This window comes from Gallus gallus, unplaced genomic scaffold, assembly GCF_016699485.2.
Source record: "Gallus gallus isolate bGalGal1 unplaced genomic scaffold, bGalGal1.mat.broiler.GRCg7b scaffold_131, whole genome shotgun sequence".
Lineage (NCBI taxonomy): Eukaryota > Metazoa > Chordata > Aves > Galliformes > Phasianidae > Gallus > Gallus gallus.
In genome coordinates, this window is record NW_024096083.1 from 1 (window position 1) to 23,651 (window position 23,651).

General features: G+C 67.1%; 1 protein-coding gene across 1 annotated transcript; it reads left to right on the forward strand.

The window, feature by feature from the left end:
- Nucleotides 1–11: 11 nt before the first annotated feature.
- POLD1 (DNA polymerase delta 1, catalytic subunit) lies at nt 12–22,840 on the forward strand (the record flags this gene model as incomplete). Its single annotated transcript, XM_040657325.1, is given in 15 exon segments — nt 12–275; nt 1,067–1,175; nt 1,178–1,206; nt 2,656–2,766; nt 3,381–3,539; nt 3,672–3,704; nt 6,360–6,428; nt 6,430–6,449; nt 8,776–8,892; nt 9,741–9,854; nt 11,130–11,277; nt 11,741–11,836; nt 13,753–13,890; nt 16,562–16,737; nt 22,673–22,840. Coding segments are annotated over 15 exon segments (1,751 nt in total), but the record flags the coding sequence as incomplete, so codon positions are not given.
- Between the last annotated feature and the right edge of the window lie 811 nt (nt 22,841–23,651).

Here is a 23,651-nt window from a genome sequence, read left to right on the forward strand (position 1 = left end):
CCAGTGGGTCATTTGTGGGGCGGTTTTTGGGGAACCGTGGGGTCCTTTGGGGCGCTCTGGGCTGTTTCGGGGGCTGTTTTTGGGGGCCGTTTTGGGGGCTCTTTTGGGGGCGGTTTTGGGGGCCGTTTGGGGCGGTTTTGGGGTCCGTCACTTTTGGGGTCCCTTTGCAGTCGTGGGCGGAGTTTGTGCGCATTGTGGACCCCGACGTCATCACGGGGTACAACATCCAGAACTTCGACCTGCCCTACCTCATGCAGCGCGCCGACGTGCTCAGGGTGCGCCCCACGGCCGACCCACAGCGGGCCCATACAGCCCATAGCGGGACCCACAGCTGCCCATAGCGGGACCCACAGCTGCCCCATACAGCCCTATAGGGGGACCCATATGTGCCCCATAGAGCCCCATGGTGGGACCCACAGCTGCCCCATAGCGGGACCAGAGCTGCTCCATAGCGGGACCCAGAGCTGCCCCATACAGCCCCATAGCGGGACCCAGAGCTGCCCCATAGCGGGACCCAGAGCTTGCCCCATACAGCCCCATAGCGGGACCCACAGCTGCCCCATAGCGGGACCCAGAGCTGCCCCATAGAGCCCTATAGGGGGACCCAGAGCTGCCCCATAGCGGAACCCAGAGCTTCCCCGTAGAGCCCCATGGTGGGACCCAGAGCTGCCCCACAGAGCCCCCATAGCGGGACCCAGAGCTGCCCCATAGAGCCCTATAGGGGGACCCAGAGCTGCCCCATAGCGGGACCCAGAGCTGCCCTACAGAGCCCTATGGTGGGACCCATAGCAGACCCATAGAGCCTCATAGGGGGACCCATAGCAGACCCATAGCTGCCCCATAGAGCCCCATGGTGGCCCCATAGATGCCCATGGCGGCCCCATAGCTGCCCCCTAGAGCCCCATGGCGGCCCCATAGCTGCCCCCTAGAGCCCCATGGCTGCCCCCTAGATCCCCATGGCGGCCCCATAGCTGCCCCCTAGAGCCCCATGGCAGCCCCATAGCTGCCCCATAGACCCCATGGCGGCCCCATAGCTGCCCCATGGAGCCCCATGGCGCCCCCCCAGGTCTCGTCCTTCCCGTTCCTGGGCCGCATTCGGGGCCGCCGCTCGCAGCTGCGCGACGCCTCCTTCCAGTCGCGCCAGTTGGGCCGCAGGGACACCAAAGTGGTGACGGCTGAGGCAGAGTCACCATCGACCTCCTGCAGGTGGGGGGCGAAGGGGGCGGTGCGGTGGGGGGGATAGGGGGGGCAGTGGGGGACATGGGGTGGGGGGGGCAATGGGTTGGGGGGGATATGGGGGGCAGTAGGGGGCAGTGGGGTGGGGGGATATGGGGGGCAATGGGGGCAGTGCGGTGGGGGGGATAGGGGGGGCAGAGGGGGCAAGGGGGGGTAATGAGGTGGGGGGATATGGGGGGCAAGGGGGGCAATGGGGGCAATGGGGTGGGGGGAATATGGGGGGCAGTGGGGGGCAGCAGGAGCAAGGGGGGGGAATGGGGTGGGGGGATATGGGGGGCAAGGGGGGCAATGGGGTGGGGGGGTTATAGGGGGATATGGGGGGCTATGGGGGGCAAAGGGGGGAATGGGGTGGGGGGGATATGGGGGGCAGTGGGGAGCAGCAGGAGCAAGGGGGGGGAATGGGGTGGGGGGATATGGGGGACAGTGGGGGGCAATGGGGGCAATGGGGTGGGGGGGTTATGGGGGACAAAGGGGGGGAATGGGGTGGGGGCATATGGGGGGCAGTGGGGGATGTGGGGGCAATGGGGAGCAATGGGGTGGGGGGGTTATGGGGGGCAATGGGGGCAAGGGGGGGAATGGGGTGGGGGGGATATGGGGGGCAGTAGGGGGCAGTAGGGGGCAATGGGGGCAATGGGGTGGGGGGAATATGGGAGGCAATGGGGGCAGTGGGGGGCAATAGGGTGGGGAGGCAATGGGGCAGTGGGGTGGGGGGATATGGGGGGCAATGGGGGTAATGGGGAGGGGGGATATGGGGGGCAATGGGGGCAGTGGGGTGGGGGGGCAATGGGTGGGGGATATAGGGGGAAGTGGGGGCAATGGGGAGCAATGGGGTGGGGGGACATGGGGGGCAATGGGGGCAGTGGGGGCCAATAGGGTGGGGGGCAAGGGGGCAGTGGGGTGGGGGGGATATGGGGGCAATGGGGGTAATGGGGAGGGGGGATATGGGGGGCAATGGGGTGGGGGTTATGGGGGGCAAGGGGGGGCCTTGGAGTGGGGGAACATGGGGGGCAGTGGGGGCAATGGGGGGGAATGGGGTGGGGGGATATGGGGGGCAGTGGGGCAATGCGGGGGGGGGTAATGGGGCGTTGGGTAATGGGGTGGGGGGGCAGTGGGGGTAATGGGGGCAATGGGGGTAATGGGGGCAATGGGGGTAATGGGGGGTTAATGGGGGTAATGGGGGGTTAATGGGGGTAATGGGGTGGGGGGGACAGTGGGATGGGGGTGGTGGTAATGGGGTTGGGGGGGGACATTGGGATGGGGGCTGACAATGGGCTGACGGTGACAGAGGGGGGTGACAGTGGGACCGGGGGGTGACACAGAGGCTGACACGGCTGCCCCCCCTCCCCCCCCAAACCCTCCGACCCCCCCCAAAACCCCAAACCCCCCCCCAAAACCCCAAACCCCCCCAAACCCCCCCAGGTGCTGCTGCGGGAGCACAAACTGCGCTCCTATACCCTCAATGCGGTCAGCGCGCATTTCCTGCACGAGCAGAAGGAGGACGTACCCCATAGCATCATCACCGACCTACAGGTGATCCTATATGGCCCTATATGGCCCCAAATGGCCCCATATGGCCCCATGTACCCCATAGCATCATCACCGACCTACAGGTGACCCTATATGGCCCTATATGACCCCAAATGGCCCCATGTACCCCATAGCATCATCACCGACCTACAGGTGATCCTATATGGCCCTATATGGCCCCAAATGGCCCCATGTACCCCATAGCATCATCACCGACCTACAGGTGATCCTATATGGCCCTATATGGCCCCATATGGCCCCAAATGGCCCCATGTACCCCATAGCATCATCACCGACCTACAGGTGATCCTATATGGCCCCAAATGGCCCCCATATGGTCCCATGTACTCCATAGCATCATCACCGACCTACCTGAAGGACCCCCATCACCCCCTATCCCCCATCACCCCATATCCCCCATCCCCCCATCACCCCCCTGACCCCTGACCCCTGACCCCCCATATCCCCCCCAGCACGGCTCGGATCAGACGCGGCGCCGCCTGGCGCTGTACTGCCTGAAGGACCCCCATCATCACCCCATAACCCCCATATCCCCCATCACCCCCCTGACCCCTGATCTCTGACCCCTGACCTCTGACCCCCCATATCCCCCCCAGCACGGCTCGGATCAGACGCGGCGCCGCCTGGCGCTGTACTGCCTGAAGGACGCAGTGCTGCCGCTGCGGCTGTTGGAGCGGCTGATGGTGTTGGTGAACCACGTGGAGATGGCGCGCGTCACCGGCGTCCCTCTGCGCTACCTGCTGGCGCGGGGGACAGCAGGTCAAGGTGGTGGCACAGCTGCTCAGACAGGTGGGGGCATGGGGGGTGTGGGGGGATGTGGGGACATGGGGACATGGGGGGACATGGGGACATGGGGACAGCAGGGGGATGTGGGGACATGGGGACAGCAGGTGAAGGTGGTGGCACAGCTGCTCAGACAGGTGGGGATGGGGGGGTGTGGGGGGATGTGGGGACATGGGGACATGGGGGGACATTGGGAGACATGGGGACATGGGGACAGCAGGTCAAGGTGGTGGCACAGCTGCTCAGACAGGTGGGGGCATGGGGGGGTGTGGGGGGATGTGGGGACATGGGGGGACATGGGGGACATGGGGACATGGGGACATGGGGGGACATGGGGACAGCAGGTCAAGGTGGTGGCACAGCTGCTCAGACAGGTGGGGGCATGGGGGGTGTGGGGGGATGTGGGGACATGGGGGGACATGGGGACGTGGGGGGACATGGGGACATGGGGACAGCAGGGGGATGTGGGGACATGGGGACAGCAGGTGAAGGTGGTGGCACAGCTGCTCAGACAGGTGGGGGCATGGGGGGGGACGTGGGGGGACATGGGGACATGGGGACATGGGGGGACATGGGGACATGGGGGGACATGGGGGGACATGGGGGGACATGGGGACATGGGGGGACATTGGGGGGACATGGGGACATGGGGACAGCAGGTCAAGGTGGTGGCACAGCTGCTCAGACAGGTGGGGACGGGGGGGGGACAGGGGGGGACGTGGGGATGTGGGGGGACATAGGTGGGATGGGGACATGGGGGGACATGGGGACATGGGGGACATGGGGACAGCAGGGGGACATGGGGGGACATGGGGGACATGGGGGGGCATGGGGACATGGGGGGACGTGGGGGGATGTGGGAACATGGGGACATGGGGGACATGGGGGGCATGGGGACATGGGGACAGCAGGTGAAGGTGGTGGCACAGCTGCTCAGACAGGTGGGGGCATGGGGGGGACAGGGGGGGACGTGGGGGGACATGGGGGGACATGGGGATGTGGGGGGACATGGGGGGCATGGGGACATGGGGGGGCATGGGGACATGGGGGGACATGGGGATGTGGGGGGACATGGGGGACATGGGGACATGGGGACAGCAGGTGAAGGTGGTGGCACAGCTGCTCAGACAGGTGGGGATGGGGGGGTGTGGGGGGACGTGGGGGGACATGGGGACATGGGGATGTGGGGGGACATGGGGACATTGGGGGACATGGGGACATTGGGGGACATGGGGACAGCAGGGGGATGTGGGGACATGGGGACAGCAGGTGAAGGTGGTGGCACAGCTGCTCAGACAGGTGGGGGCATGGGGGGGTGTGGGGGGATGTGGGGGGACATGGGGACATGGGGGGCATGGGGACGTGGGGACAGCAGGTGAAGGTGGTGGCACAGCTGCTCAGACAGGTGGGGGCATGGGGGGGTGTGGGGGGACGTGGGGACATGGGGGGACATGGGGATGTGGGGGGACATGGGGGGACATGGGGACATTGGGGGACATGGGGATGTGGGGGGACATGGGGACATGGGGACAGCAGGTGAAGGTGGTGGCACAGCTGCTCAGACAGGTGGGGACGGGGGGGGGACAGGGGGGGACGTGGGGATGTGGGGGGACATAGGTGGGATGGGGACATGGGGGGACATGGGGACATGGGGGACATGGGGACAGCAGGGGGACATGGGGGGACATGGGGGACATGGGGGGGCATGGGGGACATGGGGACATTGGGACATGGGGGACATGGGGACATGGGGGGACGTGGGGGGATGTGGGAACATGGGGACATGGGGGACATGGGGGGACATGGGGACATGGGGACAGCAGGTCAAGGTGGTGGCACAGCTGCTCAGACATGGGGGGACATGGGGGGACATGGGGACATTGGGACATGGGGGGCATGGGGACATTGGGGGACATGGGGGGACGTGGGGACATGGGGGACATTGGGACATGGGGACATTGGGGACATGGGGGGACGTGGGGACATGGGGACATGGGGACATTGGGTGGGATGTGGCCATGGGGACACAGAAGGTTTGGGTGACACCGGGACGGTGACAGCGATGGGGGGAGGGGACGGGGGGTGGCAGCGTCCCCACGGTGTCCCCACGGTGTCCCCACGGTGTCCCCACGGTGTCCCTACGATGTCCCCGCGGTGTCCCTACAGTGTCCCCACAGTGTCCCTACGATGTCCCCAATGTGTCCCCATAATGTCCCCCCGATGTCCCCCGGTTGTCCCCCCCCGATGTCCCCCAATGTCCCCCCGATGCCCCCTGATGTCCCCCAATGTCCCCCCAATGTCCCCCGATGTCCCCCAATGCCCCCCCGATGTCCCCATGGTGTCCCCCGATGTCCCCCCCGATGTCCCCCAATGTCCCCCCGATGTCCCCCAATGCCCCCCCGATGTCCCCCCGATGTCCCCCAATGCCCCCCCCGATGTCCCCCAATGTCCCCCCAATGTCCTCCCGATGTCCCCCGCTGCCCCCCCTGATGTCCCCCAATGTCCCCCCGATGTCCCCTGATGTCCCGTGGTGTCCCCCCCGATGTCCCCCGGTGTCCCCATGGTGTCCCCCGCAATGTCCCATGGTGTCCCCCTGATGCCCCCCGATGTCCCCTAATGTCCCATGGTGTCCCCCCCGATGTCCCCCAATGTCCCCCCGATGTCCCCCCGATGTCCCCCCGATGTCCCCCGGTGTCCCCCGCAATGCCCCCCCCCCCCCGATGTCCCCCAATGCCCCCCGATGTCCCCCGGTGCCCCCCAATGCCCTCCCAATGCCCCCCCGCTGCCCGCAGGCCATGCAGGAGGATCTGCTGCTGCCGGTGGTGAAGGCTGAGGGCGGCGATGACTTTGAGGGCGCCACCCGTCATTGAGCCCAAGAAGGGGTGAGCAGCGCCACCAATGTGTCCCCAATGTGTCCCCAATGTGTCCCCAATGTGTCCCCAACGTCCCCAATGTGTCCCCAATGTGTCCCCAATGTGTCCCCAATGTGTCCCCAATGTGTCCCCCAATGTCCCCAATGTGTCCCCAATGTGTCCCCAATGTCCCCAACGTCCCCAATGTGTCCCCAATGTGTCCCCAATGTGTCCCCAATGTCCCCAATGTGTCCCCAATGTGTCCCCAATGTCCCCAACGTGTCCCCAATGTGTCCCCAATAAATCCCCAATGTGTCCTGAATGTCCCTAATATCCCCTACATGTCCCCCGTGTGTCCCCTACGTGTCCCCAACGTCCCCAATATCCCCAATGTCTCCCCAGTGTCCCCAAATGTGTCCCCAATGTGTCCCCAATATCCCCAGTGTGTCCCCAATGTGTCCCCCAATGTGTCCCCAATGTCCCACTTTTATCCCCAGTGTGTCCCCATTGCTGTCCCCATTGTTGTCCCCCCATTGCTGTCCCCTCGATGTCCCCTCAATGTCCCCCCTCTGTCCCCCCGCTGTCCCCTCGATGTTCCCTCAATGTCCCCTCAATGTCCCCTCGATGTCCCCCCGCTGTCCCCCCTGCTGTCCCCTCAATGTCCCCCCGATGTCCCCATGCTGTCCCCACGCTGTCCCCTCGATGTCCCCATTGCTGTCCCCCCAATGTCCCCTCGATGTCCCCATGCTGTCCCCTCGATGTCCCCTCAATGTCCCCTCAATGTCCCCCTGATGTCCCCCCGCTGTCCCCTCTATGTCCCCTCAATGTCCCCTCGATGTCCCCATGCTGTCCCCCTGATGTCCCCCCGCTGTCCCCCTGATGTCCCCCCGCTGTCCCCTCGATGTCCCCTCGATGTCCCCATGCCGTCCCCATTGCTGTCCCCATGCTGTCCCCTCAATGTCCCCCCGCTGTCCCCTCGATGTCCCCATGCTGTCCCCATTGCTGTCCCCTCGATGTCCCCTCAATGTCCCCCCGATGTCCCCTCAATGTCCCCATTGCTGTCCCCTCAATGTCCCCATGCTGTCCCCTCGATGTCCCTCCGATGTCCCCCCGCTGTCCCCATGCTGTCCCCTCGATGTCCCCTCGATGTCCCCTCAATGTCCCCATGCTGTCCCCCCGATGTCCCCTCGATGTCCCCTCGATGTCCCCCCGCTGTCCCCTTGATGTCCCCTCAATGTCCCCCCGCTGTCCCCCCGATGTCCCCTCGATGTCCCCATGCTGTCCCCATTGTTGTCCCCCCATTGCTGTCCCCTCGATGTCCCCTCAATGTCCCCTCAATGTCCCCCCTCTGTCCCCCCGCTGTCCCCTCGATGTCCCCTCGATGTCCCCCTGATGTCCCCACGCTGTCCCCATTGCTGTCCCCCCGCTGTCCCCCCGCTGTCCCCATTGCTGTCCCCTCAATGTCCCCTCGATGTCCCCATGCTGTCCCCTCGATGTCCCCATTGCTGTCCCCCCAATGTCCCCTCGATGTCCCCATGCTGTCCCCATTGCTGTCCCCTCGATGTCCCCATGCTGTCCCCTCAATGTCCCCCTGCTGTCCCCTCAATGTCCCCTCGATGTCCCCCCGCTGTCCCCCTGCTGTCCCCTCAATGTCCCCCCAATGTCCCCATGCTGTCCCCATGATGTCCCCTCAATGTCCCCCCAATGTCCCCATGCTGTCCCCATGATGTCCCCACGCTGTCCCCATTGCTGTCCCCCCAATGTCCCCCCGATGTCCCCATGCTGTCCCCATGCTGTCCCCTCGATGTCCCCATTGCTGTCCCCCCAATGTCCCCTCGATGTCCCCATGCTGTCCCCATTGCTGTCCCCCTCGATGTCCCCTCAATGTCCCCTCAATGTCCCCCCGCTGTCCCCTCGATGTCCCCCCGCTGTCCCCTCGATGTCCCCTCAATGTCCCCTCGATGTCCTTCCGATGTCCCCCCGCTGTCCCCATGCTGTCCCCCCGATGTCCCCTCGATGTCCCCTCGATGTCCCCCCGCTGTCCCCTCGATGTCCCCTCAATGTCCCCCTGATGTCCCCCCGCTGTCCCCTCGATGTCCCCTCAATGTCCCCCCGCTGTCCCCTCGATGTCCCCTCAATGTCCCCTCGATGTCCCCTCAATGTCCCCATTGCTGTCCCCTCAATGTCCCCATGCTGTCCCCATGCTGTCCCCCCGATGTCCCCTCGATGTCCCCTCAATGTCCCCCTGATGTCCCCCCGATGTCCCCTCGATGTCCCCCCTCTGTCCCCTCGATGTCCCCATGCTGTCCCCCTGATGTCCCCCCTCTGTCCCCGCTGTCCCGGTTGCTGCCCGCAGTTACTACGAGTCCCCCATCGCCACGTTGGACTTCAGCTCTCTGTACCCCTCCATTATGATGGCCCACAATCTGTGCTACACCACTCTGCTGCCGCCCGGCGCCGCGCAGCGCTACGGGTCAGGGGGGTCACGGGGGGTCACGGGGTCATATGGGGTCACGGGGTCATATGGGGTCACGGGGTCATGGGGTCATATGGGGTCACGGGGGTCACGGGGTCATATGGGGTCACGGGGGGTCACGGGGTCATATGGGGTCACGGGGTCATGGGGTCATATGGGGTCACGGGGGTCACGGGGTCATATGGGGTCATGGGGGGTCACGGGGTCATATGGGGTCACGGGGGTCACGGGGTCATATGGGGTCACGGGGTCATGGGGTCATGGGGTCACGGGGGTCATGGGGTCATATGGGGTCACGGGGGTCATGGGGTCATGGGGGATCAGTGAGGTCATGGAGGGTTAGAGGGGCCATGGGGGGTCATGGAGGGTCAGAGGGGTCACGGAGGGTCATGGGGGGTCATGGGGGTCATGGGGTCATTGGAGATATGGGGGGTCAGACGGGTCATGGGGGGTCACGGGGTCACGGGGGGTCATGGGGTCATGGGGGATCAGTGGGGTCATGGGGTCATGCGCTATGGGGCTCTATGGGGCGCTCTGGGGCTCTATGGACTCCATGAGGCTCTATGGGGCTCTGTGGGCACTATGGGGCTCTATGGGCTCTATGGGGGCACTATGGGCTCTTTGGGGTTCTGTGGGGTGCTGTGGGGCTCTATGGGGTTCTGTGGGGTGCTATGGGGCTCTGTGGGGCTCTGTGGGGTGCTATGGGGCTGTATGGGGCGCTATGGGGCTCTATGGACTCCATGAGGCTCTACGGGGCCCCTTGGGGCTCTGTGGGCCCTATGGGGCCATATGGGCTCTCTGCGGCCCTATGGGGCGCTATGGGGCGCTGACTGCCTGCCCCATAGGCTGAGCCCCACGGATTACATCCGCACCCCCACGGGGGATCTCTTTGTGACGGCGGCGGTGCGCCGTGGGCTGCTGCCCCGCATCCTCGAGGGACTGCTGGCGGCGCGGCGCAGGTGGGGGGATGAGGGGTTCCTGTGGGGTGGGGGTCCTATGGGGTGGGGGGGATGAGGGGTCCCTATGGGGTGGGGGGGATGAGGGGTTCCTGTGGGGTGGGGGGATGAGGGGTTCCTGTGGGGTGGGGGTCCTATGGGATCCCCATGGGGTGGAGGGGGCTGTGGGGTCCCTATGGGTTAGGAGGACTGTGGGGTCTCTATGGGGTGGGGGGGCCTATGGGGTCCCTATGGGGTGAGGGGGCTGTGGGGTCCCCGTGGGGTGGGGGGGCTGCGGGGGTCCATATGGGGTCCCTATGGGCTTTGGGATCCCTCTGGGGTCCCTCTGGGGTCCCTATGGGGTTTGGGTCCCTGCGGGCTGTGTGGGGTCCGTATGGGGTCCCTATGGGCTGTGGGCTGTGTGGGGTCCCTATGGGTTCCCTCTGGGTTTTGGGATCTCTGTGGGGTCCGTATGTGTTCCGCGCGGGCTGCGTGGGGTCCCTCTGGGGTCTCTGTGGGGTCCCTCTGGGCTTTGGGATCTGTATGGGGTCCCTATGGGGTCCCTCTGGGCTTTGGGATCTGTGTGGGGTCCCTCTGGGGTCTCTGTGGGGTCCCTCTGGGCTTTGGGATCTGTGTGGGGTCCCTATGGGGTCCCTGTGGGGTCCCTCTGGGCTTTGGGATCTGTATGGGGTCCCTATGGGGTCCCTATGGGATCTGTATGGGGTCCCTATGGGGTCTCTGTGGGGTCCCTCTGGGCTTTGGGATCTGTGTGGGGTCCCTCTGGGGTCTCTGTGGGGTCCCTCTGGGCTTTGGGATCTGTGTGGGGTCCCTATGGGGTCTCTGTGGGGTCCCTCTGGGCTTTGGGATCTGTGTGGGGTCCCTATGGGGTCCCTGTGGGGTCCCTCTGGGCTTTGGGATCTGTGTGGGGTCCCTATGGGGTCCCTGTGGGGTCCCTCTGGGCTTTGGGATCTGTATGGGGTCCCTATGGGGTCCCTCTGGGCTTTGGGATCTGTGTGGGGTCCCTATGGGGTCTCTGTGGGGTCCCTCTGGGCTTTGGGATCTGTGTGGGGTCCCCTATGGGGTCCCTATGGGATCTGTATGGGGTCCCTATGGGGTCTCTGTGGGGTCCCTCTGGGCTTTGGGATCTGTGTGGGGTCCCTATGGGATCTGTATGGGGTCCCTATGGGGTCTCTGTGGGGTCCCTCTGGGCTTTGGGATCTGTGTGGGGTCCCTATGGGCTATGGACCATATGGTCCGTGCGGTCCGTGCGGCGGCGGCGGCAGCGGCGCGTCCCGGCAGGGCGAAGGAGGAGCTGTCGCGGGAGACGGACCCGTTCCGGCGTCATGTCCTGGACGGCCGGCAGATGGCGCTCAAAGTCAGCGCCAACTCCGTGTACGGCTTCACCGGGGCGCAGGCGGGGCGGCTGCCGTGCCTCGAGATCTCGCAGGTGCGCCCCGTAACTGCCCCACAACTGCCCCATCAGTGACCCATAACTGCCCCGTAACTGCCCCACAACTGCCCCACAGCTGCCCCATAACTGCCCCATAACTGCCCCACAACTGCCCCATAACTGCCCCGTAACTGCCCCGTAACTGCCCCGTAACTGCCCTGTAACTGCCCCATAACTGCCCCATAACTGCCCCACAACTGCCCCATAACTGCCCCACAGCTGCCCCATAACTGCCCCGTAACTGCCCCACAGCTGCCCCACAAGTGTCCCCCACCTCCCCCATAAGACCCCCCCAGGATAGCCCAGAAGCTGCCCCATAAGTACGCCATGGTTCTGCCCCTACGATGTCTCCATTGACCCCCAGTGCCCCCCTGTGGCCCCTGACCATGTGACCCCTGACCCCGTGACCTCTGACCCCCTGACCCCGTGACCTCTGACCCCTGACCCCGTGACCCCGCAGAGCGTGACGGGGTTCGGCCGGCAGATGATTGAGCGCACGCAGCAATTGGTGGAGTCGCACTTCTGTGTGGCAAATGGGTACCCCGCGGACGCCAAGGTGGGGGGCGCTATGGGGCGGGGGGGCGCTATGGGGCGGGGGGACACTATGGGGCACAGGGGTACCCCGCGGACGCCAAGGTGGGGGGCGCTATGGGGCGGGGGGCGCTATGGGGCGGGGGGACACTATGGGGCACAGGGGTACCCCGCGGACGCCAAGGTGGGGGGCGCTATGGGGCGGGGGGCGCTATGGGGCGGGGGGACACTATGGGGCACAGGGGTACCCCGCGGACGCCAAGGTGGGGGGCGCTATGGGGCGGGGGGCGCTATGGGGCGGGGGGACACTATGGGGCACAGGGGTACCCCGCGGACGCCAAGGTGGGGGGCGCTATGGGGCGGGGGGCGCTATGGGGCGGGGGGGGGGTCTGTGGGGCACAGGGGTACCCCGCGGATGCCAAGGTGGGGGGTGCTATGGGGCGGGGGGCGCTATGGGGCGGGGGGGGCACTATGGGGCACAGGGGTACCCCGCGGATGCCAAGGTGGGGGGCGCTATGGGGCGGGGGGCGCTATGGGGCGGGGGGCGCTATGGGGCAGGAGGGGGATTCCTATGGGGCAGGGGGTTCTGTGGAGCAGGGGGGGTCTCTATGGGGCGCTATGGGACTCTATGGGGCACAGGGATACCCAGTGGATGCCAAGGTGGGGGGTGCTATGGGGCAGGGGGCGCTATGGGGCGGGGGGGGGTCTGTGGGGCACAGGGGTTCCCAGTGGATGCCAAGTTGGGGGGTGCTATGGGGCGGGGGGGACCCTATGGGGCAGGGGGGGGGTCTCTATGGGGTGGGGGGCTCTATGGGGCACAGGGATACCCAGTGGATGCCCTGGTGGGGGGGCGCTATGGGGCAGGGGGGGATCTCTATGGGGCGGAGGGAGCCCTATGGGGCGGGGTGGGCCGCTATGGGGCAGGGGGGTTTCTATGGGGCGGGGGTGGGGTCTCTATGGGGGGTGGGTGGGGTGGGGGGGCCCTATGGGGCAGCTTTGGGGTCTCTGTGGGGCAGACATGGGGGCCCCATTGTCCCCACTGTCCCCATTGCCCCCAAAGCCCCCATTGTCCCCATTGCCACCAATGCCCCCAAAGCCCCCATTGCCTCCATTGCCCCCATTGTCTCCGCTGCCCCAATTGCCCCCAATTGCCCCCACTGTCCCCATCGCCCCCACTGTCCCCATTGTCCCCCATTGCCCCCATTGCCCCCATTGCCCCCATACTCCCCACTGTCCCCATTGTCCCCACTGTCCCCATTGCCCCCATTACTCCCAATGTCCCCACTGTTCCCACTGCCCCCATTGCCCCCACTGCCCCCATTACCCCCATTGTCCCCATTGCCCCCATTGCCCCCATTATCTGCATTGCCCCCACTGTCCCCATTGCCCCCATTACCCCCAATGTCCCCTCTGTCCCCACTGCCCCCATTACCCCCAATGTCCCCATTGCCCCCATTACCCCCATTACCCCCATTGCCCCCACTGTCCCCACTGCCCCAATTGCCCCCACTGTCCCCATCGCCCCCATTGCCCCCACTGTCCCCATTGCCCCCAATGTCCCCACTGTCCCCATTGCCCCCATTACCCCCAATGTCCCCACTGTCCCCATTGCCCCCATTGCCCCCATTGTCCCCATTGCCCCCACTGCCCCCATTACCCCCACTGCCCCCTCGTGCAGGTGGTGTACGGTGACACGGACTCGGTGATGTGTCACCTGGGTGTCCCCAGTGTCCCCAATGCCCCAATTGCCCCCACTGTCCCCATCGCCCCCATTACCCCCAATGTCCCCACTGCCCCCATTGTCCCCATTGCCCCCACTGTCCCCACTGCCCCCATTACCCCCACTGTCCCCATTGCCCCCATTACCCCCAATGTCCCCACTGCCCCCATTGCCCCCATTGCCCCCACTGCCCCCATTACCCCCACTGCCCCCTCGTGCAGGTGGTGTACGGTGACACGGACTCGGTGATGTGTCACCTGGGTGTCCCCACGGTGGCGGAGGCGATGGCTCTGGGCCGGGAGGCGGCCGTGTGGGTGTCGTCCCACTTCCCCCCCCCCATCAAACTGGAGTTCGAGAAGGTGGGGGGCGCCGCCTGCCCACCATGGCACCCCAAAGTGTCCCCAGGGGGGGCTGGGGGTCCCCAAGGGGTCCCTGAGGGGGTTTGGGGTCCCCAAAGTGTCCCCAAGGGGGGGGCTGGAGGTCCCCAAAGTGTCCTCAGGGGGGGCTGGGGTCCCCAAGGGGGTTTGGGGGTCCCCAAAGTGTCCCCGAGGGGGTCTGGGGGTCCCCAAGGGGTCCCCGAGGGGGTTTGGGGTTCCCAAAGTGTTCCCGAGGGGGTCTTGGGGTCCCCAAGGGGTCCCCGAGGGGGTTTTGGGGTTCCCAAAGTGTCCCCGAGGGGGTCTGGAGGTCCCCAAGGGAATCTGGGGGTCCCCAAAGTGTCCCCAAGGGGGGGGCTGGGGGTCCCCAAAGTGTCCCCAGGGGGGGACTGGGGGTCCCCGAGGGGGTCTGGGGGTCCCCAAGGGGTCCCCGAGGGGGTTTGGGGGTCCCCAAAGTGTCCCCGAGGGGGTCTGGGTGTCCCCAAGGGAATCTGGGAGTCCCCAAAGTGTCCCCAGGGGGGGACTGGGGGTCCCCGAGGGGGTTTGGGGGTCCCCAAGGGAATCTGGGGGTCCCCAAAGTGTTCCCGAGGGGGTCTGGGGGTCCCCAAGGGAATCTGAGAGTCCCCAAAGTGTACCCAGGGGGGGGGCTGGGGGTCCCCAAAGTGTCCCCAGGGGGGACTGGGGGTCCCCGAGGGGGTCTGGGGGTCCCCAAGGGGTCCCCGAGGGGGTTTGGGGGTCCCCAAAGTGTCCCCGAGGGGGTCTGGGTGTCCCCAAGGGAATCTGGGGGTCCCCAAAGTGTCCCCGAGGGGGTCTGGGTGTCCCCAAGGGAATCTGGGAGTCCCCAAAGTGTCCCCAAGGGGGGGCTGGGGGTCCTCAACGGGTCCCCAAGGGGGTCTGGGGGTCCCTGAGGGGGTCTGGGGGGTCATCAAAGGGCTCTGGGGGTCCCCAAAGTGTCCCCAGGGGGGGCTGGGGGTCCCCAAGGGATCCCCAAGGGAATCTGGGGGCCCCCAAAGTGTCTCCGAGGGGGTCTGGGGATTCCCAAGGGGGTTTTGGGGGTCACCAAAGTGTCCCCAAGGGGGGGTCTGGGGGTCCCCAAGAGGTCCCCGAGGGGGTTTGGGGTCCCCAAGGTGTCCCCAGGTCTGTCCCCATGTCCCCTGCATGGCCCCAAGGTGTCCCTATGGCCCCAGGCCGTTTCTGGGGGTGCCCCTTGGCTGTCCCTTAGGTGTCCCTATGTCTGTCCCCATGTCCCCAAGGTGTCCCTTAGGTGTCCCTATGGCCCCTGGCTGTCCCCAGGCTGTCCCTATGTCTGTCCCCATGTCCCCTGGCTGTCCCCAAGGTGTCCCCATGTCCCCTGGCTGTCCTTTAGGTGTCCCTATGGCCCCTGGCTGTCCCCAGGCTGTCCCTACGTCTGTCCCCACGTCCCCTTCACGTCCCCGAGATGCCCCCCTGGCCCCAGGCCGTTCGTGGGGGTGTCCTCTGGCTGTCCCCAAGGTGCCCCTATGTCCCCAGGCTGCCCCCTGGCTGTCCCCTGGCTGTCCCTTAGGTGTCCCTTAGGTCTGTCCCCATGTCCCCAGGCTGTCCCTTAGGTGCCCCTATGGCCCCTGGCTGTCCCCTTCACGTCCCCAAGGTGTCCCCATGTCCCCAGGCTGTCCCTACATCTGTCCCCATGTCCCCTGGCTGTCCCCAGGCTGTCCTTACGTCTGTCCCCATGTCCCCAGGCTGTCCCTACATCTGTCCCCAGGCTGTCCCTATGTCTGTCCCCATGTCCCCAGGCTGTCCCTTAGGTGCCCCTATGTCCCCGGGCTGCCCCCTGTGTGTCCCCAGGCTGTCCCTATGTCTGTCTCCATGTCCCCTGGCTGTCCCTTAGGTGCCCCTATGGCCCCTGGCTGTCCCCAAGGTGTCCCCATGTCCCCAGGCTGTCCCTACGTCTGTCCCCATGTCCCCTGGCTGTCCCCATGTCCCCAGGCTGTCCCTTCGGTGTCCCTATGGCCCCAGGCTGTCCCCAGGCTGTCCCTATGTCTGTCCCCATGTCCCCTGGCTGTCCCTTAGGTGCCCCTATGGCCCCTGGCTGTCCCCTTCACGTCCCCAAGGTGTCCCCATGTCCCCTGGCTGTCCCTACATCTGTCCCCATGTCCCCTGGCTGTCCCCAGGCTGTCCCTACATCTGTCCCCATGTCCCCAGGCTGTCCCTACATCTGTCCCCATGTCCCCTGGCTGTCCTTTAGGTGCCCCTATGGCCCCTGGCTGTCCGTGGGGGTGTCCCCAGGCTGTCCCTACGTCTGTCCCCATGTCCCCAGGCTGTCCCTTAGGTGCCCCTATGTCCCCAGGCTGCCCCCTGTGTGTCCCCAGGCTGTCCCTACGTCTGTCCCCATGTCCCCTGGCTGTCCCTTAGGTGCCCCTATGGCCCCTGGCTGTCCCCTGGCTGTCCCCAAGGTGTCCCCATGTCCCCAGGCTGTCCCTACGTCTGTCCCCATGTCCCCAGGCTGTCCCTTAGGTGTCCCTTGGCTGTCCCCATGTTCCCAGGCTGTCCCTTAGGTGCCCCTATGGCCCCTTCACGTCCCCAAGGTGTCCCCATGTCCCCAGGCCGTCCGTGGGGGTGCCCCCTGCGCGCCCCCCGCGGCGGCAATGCAGTGCCCCCCCCGCCCCCCCCCCTTTAGGTGTATTGGCCGTATCTGCTGATCAGTAAGAAGCGCTACGCCGGGCTGTGCTTCGCGTCGCGGCCGGACGTGCACGACAGGCTGGACTGCAAAGGCATGGAGGCCGTGCGGCGCGACAACTGCCCCCTCGTGGCCAACCTCGTCAGCGCGTGTCTGCAGCGCATCCTGCTGCACAGGTGGGCATGGGGGGGTCTGCAGCGCATCCTGCTGCACAGGTGGGCGTGGGGGGGCGTGGGGGGGTCTGCAGCGCATCCTGCTGCACAGGTGGGCATGGGGGGGCGTGGGGGGGTCTGCAGCGCATCCTGCTGCACAGGTGGGGGGCGTGGGGGGGTCTGCTGCAGCGCATCCTGCTGCACAGGTGGGCATGGGGGGGTCTGCAGCGCATCCTGCTGCACAGGTGGGGGGCGTGGGGGACATGGGGGGGGCTGCAGCGCATCCTGCTGCACAGGTGGGGGGCGTGGGGGGGTATGGGGGGGTCTGCAGCGCATCCTGCTGCACAGGTGGGGGGCGTGGGGGGGTCTGCAGCGCATCCTGCTGCACAGGTGGGGGGGGGCACATGGGGGGGTCTGCAGCGCATCCTGCTGCACAGGTGGGCATGGGGGGGACATGGGGGGGGTCTGCAGCGCATCCTGCTGCACAGGTGGGGGGCGTGGGGGGACATGGGGGGGTCTGCAGCGCATCCTGCTGCACAGGTGGGGGGGGGCACATGGGGGGGTCTGCAGCGCATCCTGCTGCACAGGTGGGCGTGGGGGGGTCTGCAGCGCATCCTGCTGCACAGGTGGGCGTGGGGGGGGTCTGCAGCGCATCCTGCTGCACAGGTGGGGGGGGGACATGGGGGGGTGTGGGGGGGTATGGGGGGATATGGGAGGGGTAGGACATGGGGGGATATGGGGGTGTTGTGTCTGCAGCGCATCCTGCTGCACAGGTGGGCGTGGGGGGGACATGGGGGGGTCTGCAGCGCATCCTGCTGCACAGGTGGGGGGGGGCACGTGGGGGGGTCTGCAGCGCATCCTGCTGCACAGGTGGGCGTGGGGGGGCATGGGGGGGTCTGCAGCGCATCCTGCTGCACAGGTGGGGGGCGTGGGGGGGTATGGGGGGGTCTGCAGCGCATCCTGCTGCACAGGTGGGGGGGGGGACATGGGGGGGGTCTGCAGCGCATCCTGCTGCACAGGTGGGGGGGGGCACATGGGGGGGGTCTGCAGCGCATCCTGCTGCACAGGTGGGCGTGGGGGGGCGTGGGGGGGTCTGCAGCGCATCCTGCTGCACAGGTGGGGGGGGGGGACATGGGGGGGTGTGGGGGGGTATGGGGGGATATGGGAGGGGTAGGACATGGGGGGATATGGGGGTGTTGTGTCTGCAGCGCATCCTGCTGCACAGGTGGGCGTGGGGGGGCGTGGGGGGGTGTCTGCAGCACATCCTGCTGCACAGGTGGGGGGGCGTGGGGGGACATGGGGGGGGCATGGGGGGGTAGGACACGGGGGGATATGGGGACGTGTCTGCAGCGCATCCTGCTGCACAGGTGGGCATGGGGGGGGGGCGTGGGGGGGCATGGGGGGGTAGGACATGGGGGGGGGCACAGGGGGGTGTAGGCTGTGTCCCCCCCCCATAGGGGCCCATGGTGCTCTGTGGGGTCCCAGAGATGGCTCTTTGGGGGTCCCAATGATGGCTCTTTTGGGGTCCCAGGGATGGCTCTGGGGGTGCCAAGGCTGTGTCCCCCCCCATAGGGGCCCATGGTGCTCTGTGGGGTTCCAGTGATGGCTCTGTGGGGGGTCCCAGTCTATGTCCCCCCCATAGGGGCCCATGGTGATGGCTCTGGGGGTCCCAAGGCCGTGTCCCCCCATAGGGGCCGTGGTGCTCTGTGGGTCCCAAGGCCGTGTCCCCCCATAGGGGCCGTGGTGCTCTGGGGGTCCCAAGGCCGTGTCCCCCCATAGGGGCCGTGTTGCTCTGGGGGTCCCAAGGCCGTGTCCCCCCATAGGGGCCGTGTTGCTCTGTGGGGTCCCAAGGCCGTGTCCCCCCATAGGGGCCGTGGTGCTCTGTGGGTCCCAAGGCCGTGTCCCCCCATAGGGGCCGTGGTGCTCTGTGGGTCCCAAGGCCGTGTCCCCCCATAGGGGCCCATGGTGATGGCTCTGTGGGTCCCAAGGCCGTGTCCCCCCATAGGGGCCCATGGTGATGGCTCTGTGGGTCCCAAGGCCGTGTCCCCCCATAGGGGCCGTGGTGCTCTGTGGGTCCCAAGGCCGTGTCCCCCCATAGGGGGCCGTGTTGCTCTGTGGGTCCAAGGCCGTGTCCCCCCATAGGGGCCGTGGTGCTCTGTGGGTCCCAAGGCCGTGTCCCCCCATAGGGCCGTGGTGCTCTGTGGGTCCCAAGGCCGTGTCCCCCATAGGGGCCGTGGTGCTCTGTGGGTCCCAAGGGCCGTGTCCCCCATAGGGGCCGTGTTGCTCTGGGGGTCCCAAGGCCGTGTCCCCCCATAGGGGCCCATGGTGATGGCTCTGGGGGTCCCAAGGCCGTGTCCCCCCATAGGGGCTGTGTTGCTCTGTGGGTCCCAAGGCCGTGTCCCCCCATAGGGGCCGTGTTGCTCTGGGGGTCCCAAGGCCGTGTCCCCCCATAGGGGCCGTGTTGCTCTGTGGGTCCCAAGGCCGTGTCCCCCCATAGGGGCCGTGGTGCTCTGTGGGTCCCAAGGCCGTGTCCCCCCATAGGGGCCGTGGTGCTCTGTGGGTCCCAAGGCCGTGTCCCCCCATAGGGGGCCCATGGTGATGGCTCTGTGGGTCCCAAGGCCGTGTCCCCCCATAGGGCCCATGGTGATGGCTCTGTGGGTCCCAAGGCCCGTGTCCCCCCCATAGGGGCCGTGGTGCTCTGTGGGTCCCAAGGCCGTGTCCCCCCATAGGGGCCGTGTTGCTCTGTGGGTCCCAAGGCCGTGTCCCCCCATAGGGGCCGTGGTGCTCTGTGGGTCCCAAGGCCGTGTCCCCCCATAGGGGCCGTGGTGCTCTGTGGGTCCCAAGGCCGTGTCCCCCATAGGGGCCGTGGTGCTCTGTGGGTCCCAAGGCCGTGTCCCCCATAGGGGCCGTGTTGCTCTGGGGGTCCCAAGGCCGTGTCCCCCCATAGGGGCCCATGGTGATGGCTCTGGGGGTCCCAAGGCCGTGTCCCCCCCATAGGGGCTGTGTTGCTCTGTGGGTCCCAAGGCCGTGTCCCCCCATAGGGGCCGTGTTGCTCTGGGGGTCCCAAGGCCGTGTCCCCCCCATAGGGGCCGTGGTGCTCTGTGGGTCCCAAGGCCGTGTCCCCCCATAGGGGCCGTGGTGCTCTGGGGGTCCCAAGGCCGTGTCCCCCCATAGGGGCCGTGTTGCTCTGGGGGTCCCAAGGCCGTGTCCCCCCATAGGGGCCGTGTTGCTCTGTGGGTCCCAAGGCCGTGTCCCCCCATAGGGGCCGTGGTGCTCTGTGGGTCCCAAGGCCGTGTCCCCCCATAGGGGCCGTGGTGCTCTGTGGGTCCCAAGGCCGTGTCCCCCCATAGGGGCCCATGGTGATGGCTCTGTGGGTCCCAAGGCCGTGTCCCCCCATAGGGGCCCATGGTGATGGCTCTGTGGGTCCCAAGGCCGTGTCCCCCCATAGGGGCCGTGGTGCTCTGTGGGTCCCAAGGCCGTGTCCCCCCATAGGGGCCGTGTTGCTCTGTGGGTCCCAAGGCCGTGTCCCCCCATAGGGGCCGTGGTGCTCTGTGGGTCCCAAGGCCGTGTCCCCCCATAGGGGCCGTGGTGCTCTGTGGGTCCCAAGGCCGTGTCCCCCATAGGGGCCGTGGTGCTCTGTGGGTCCCAAGGGCCGTGTCCCCCATAGGGGCCGTGTTGCTCTGGGGGTCCCAAGGCCGTGTCCCCCCATAGGGGCCCATGGTGATGGCTCTGGGGGTCCCAAGGCCGTGTCCCCCCATAGGGGCTGTGTTGCTCTGTGGGTCCCAAGGCCGTGTCCCCCCATAGTGGCCGTGTTGCTCTGGGGGTCCCAAGGCCGTGTCCCCCCATAGGGGCCGTGTTGCTCTGTGGGTCCCAAGGCCGTGTCCCCCCATAGGGGCCGTGGTGCTCTGTGGGTCCCAAGGCCGTGTCCCCCCATAGGGGCCGTGGTGCTCTGTGGGTCCCAAGGCCGTGTCCCCCATAGGGGCCCATGGTGATGGCTCTGTGGGTCCCAAGGCCGTGTCCCCCCATAGGGGCCCATGGTGATGGCTCTGTGGGTCCCAAGGGCCGTGTCCCCCCATAGGGGCCGTGGTGCTCTGTGGGTCCCAAGGCCGTGTCCCCCCATAGGGGCCGTGTTGCTCTGTGGGTCCCAAGGCCGTGTCCCCCCATAGGGGCCGTGGTGCTCTGTGGGTCCCAAGGCCGTGTCCCCCCATAGGGGCCGTGGTGCTCTGTGGGTCCCAAGGCCGTGTCCCCCATAGGGGGCCGTGGTGCTCTGTGGGTCCCAAGGCCGTGTCCCCCATAGGGGCCGGTGTTGCTCTGGGGGTCCCAAGGCCGTGTCCCCCCATAGGGGCCCATGGTGATGGCTCTGGGGGTCCCAAGGCCGTGTCCCCCCATAGGGGCTGTGTTGCTCTGTGGGTCCCAAGGCCGTGTCCCCCCATAGGGGCCGTGTTGCTCTGGGGGTCCCAAGGCCGTGTCCCCCCATAGGGGCCGTGGTGCTCTGTGGGTCCCAAGGCCGTGTCCCCCCATAGGGGCCGTGGTGCTCTGGGGGTCCCAAGGCCGTGTCCCCCCATAGGGGCCCATGGTGCTCTGTGGGTCCCAAGGCCGTGTCCCCCCATAGGGGCCGTGGTGCTCTGTGGGTCCCAAGGCCGTGTCCCCCCATAGGGGCCGTGGTGCTCTGTGGGTCCCAAGGCCGTGTCCCCCCATAGGGGCCGTGGTGCTCTGTGGGTCCCAGGGATGGCTCTGTGGGTCCCAAGGCCGTGTCCCCCCATAGGGGCCCATGGTGATGGCTCTGGGGGTCCCAAGGCCGTGTCCCCCCATAGGGGCTGTGTTGCTCTGTGGGTCCCAAGGCCGTGTCCCCCCCATAGGGGCCGTGTTGCTCTGGGGGTCCCAAGGCCGTGTCCCCCATAGGGGCTGTGTTGCTCTGTGGGTCCCAAGGCCGTGTCCCCCCCATAGGGGCCGTGTTGCTCTGGGGGGTCCCAAGGCCGTGTCCCCCCCATAGGGGCCGTGGTGCTCTGTGGGTCCCAAGGCCGTGTCCCCCCATAGGGGCCGTGGTGCTCTGGGGGTCCCAAGGCCGTGTCCCCCCATAGGGGCCCATGGTGCTCTGTGGGTCCCAAGGCCGTGTCCCCCCATAGGGGCCGTGGTGCTCTGTGGGTCCCAAGGCCGTGTCCCCCCATAGGGGCCGTGGTGCTCTGTGGGTCCCAAGGCCGTGTCCCCCCATAGGGGCCGTGGTGCTCTGTGGGTCCCAGGGATGGCTCTGTGGGTCCCAAGGCCGTGTCCCCCCATAGGGGCCCATGGTGATGGCTCTGGGGGTCCCAAGGCCGTGTCCCCCCATAGGGGCTGTGTTGCTCTGTGGGTCCCAAGGCCGTGTCCCCCCATAGGGGCCGTGTTGCTCTGGGGGTCCCAAGGCCGTGTCCCCCCATAGGGGCTGTGGTGCTCTGTGGGTCCCAAGGCCGTGTCCCCCCATAGGGGCCGTGGTGCTCTGGGGGTCCCAAGGCCGTGTCCCCCCATAGGGGCCCATGGTGCTCTGTGGGTCCCAAGGCCGTGTCCCCCCATAGGGGCCGTGGTGCTCTGTGGGTCCCAAGGCCGTGTCCCCCCATAGGGGCCCATGGTGATGGCTCTGTGGGTCCCAAGGCCGTGTCCCCCCATAGGGGCCCATGGTGATGGCTCTGTGGGTCCCAAGGCCGTGTCCCCCCATAGGGGCCGTGGTGCTCTGTGGGTCCCAAGGCCGTGTCCCCCATAGGGGCCGTGGTGCTCTGGGGGTCCCAAGGCCGTGTCCCCCCATAGGGGCCCATGGTGCTCTGTGGGTCCCAAGGCCGTGTCCCCCCATAGGGGCCGTGGTGCTCTGTGGGTCCCAAGGCCGTGTCCCCCCATAGGGGCCCATGGTGATGGCTCTGTGGGTCCCAAGGCCGTGTCCCCCATAGGGCCCCATGGTGCTCTGTGGGTCCCAAGGCCGTGTCCCCCATAGGGACCCGCAGGGCGCGGTGGCGCACGCGCAGGACGTGATCTCGGATCTGCTGTGTAACCGCGTGGACGTATCGCAGCTCGTCATCACCAAGGAGCTCACCAGGGCCGCCAGCCAATACGCCGCGCCGCAGGCACACGTCCGGCTGGCAGAGAGGTGGGGGGGGGGGGCGTGGGGGGGGGGACGTGGGGGGGGGGGGGGAGGGTGGGGGGGGGAGGTGGGGACGTGATGGGGGGGTGGGGAGGTGGGGAGATGTGGGGACGTGGGGACATGGAGGGACATGGGGACATGTGGGGGGTGGGGAGGTGGGGAGATGTGGGGACATGGAGGGACATGGGGACATGTGGGGGGTGGGGAGGTGGGAGATGTGGGGACATGGAGGGACATGGGGACATGTGGGGGGGTGGGGAGGTGGGGAGATGTGGGGACATGTGGGGACATGGAGGGACATGGGGACATGATGGGGGGTGGGGAGGTGGGGAGATGTGGGGACATGGAGGGACATGGAGGGACATGGGGACATGTGGGGGGTGGGGAGGTGGGGACATGTGGGGACATGGAGGGACATGGAGGACATGGGGACATGATGGGGGGTGGGAGGTGGGGAGATGTGGGGACATGTGGGGACATGGAGGGACATGGGGACATGTGGGGGGTGGGGGAGGTGGGGACATGTGGGGACATGGAGGGACATGGAGGGACATGGGACATGTGGGGGGTGGGGAGGTGGGGACATGTGGGGACATGGAGGGACATGGAGGGACATGGGGACATGTGGGGGGTGGGGAGGTGGGGACATGTGGGGACATGGAGGGACATGGAGGGACATGGGGACATGATGGGGGGTGGGGAGGTGGGGAGATGTGGGGACATGTGGGGACATGGAGGGACATGGGGACATGATGGGGGGTGGGGAGGTGGGGAGATGTGGGGACATGGAGGGACATGGAGGGACATGGGGACATGATGGGGGGGTGGGGAG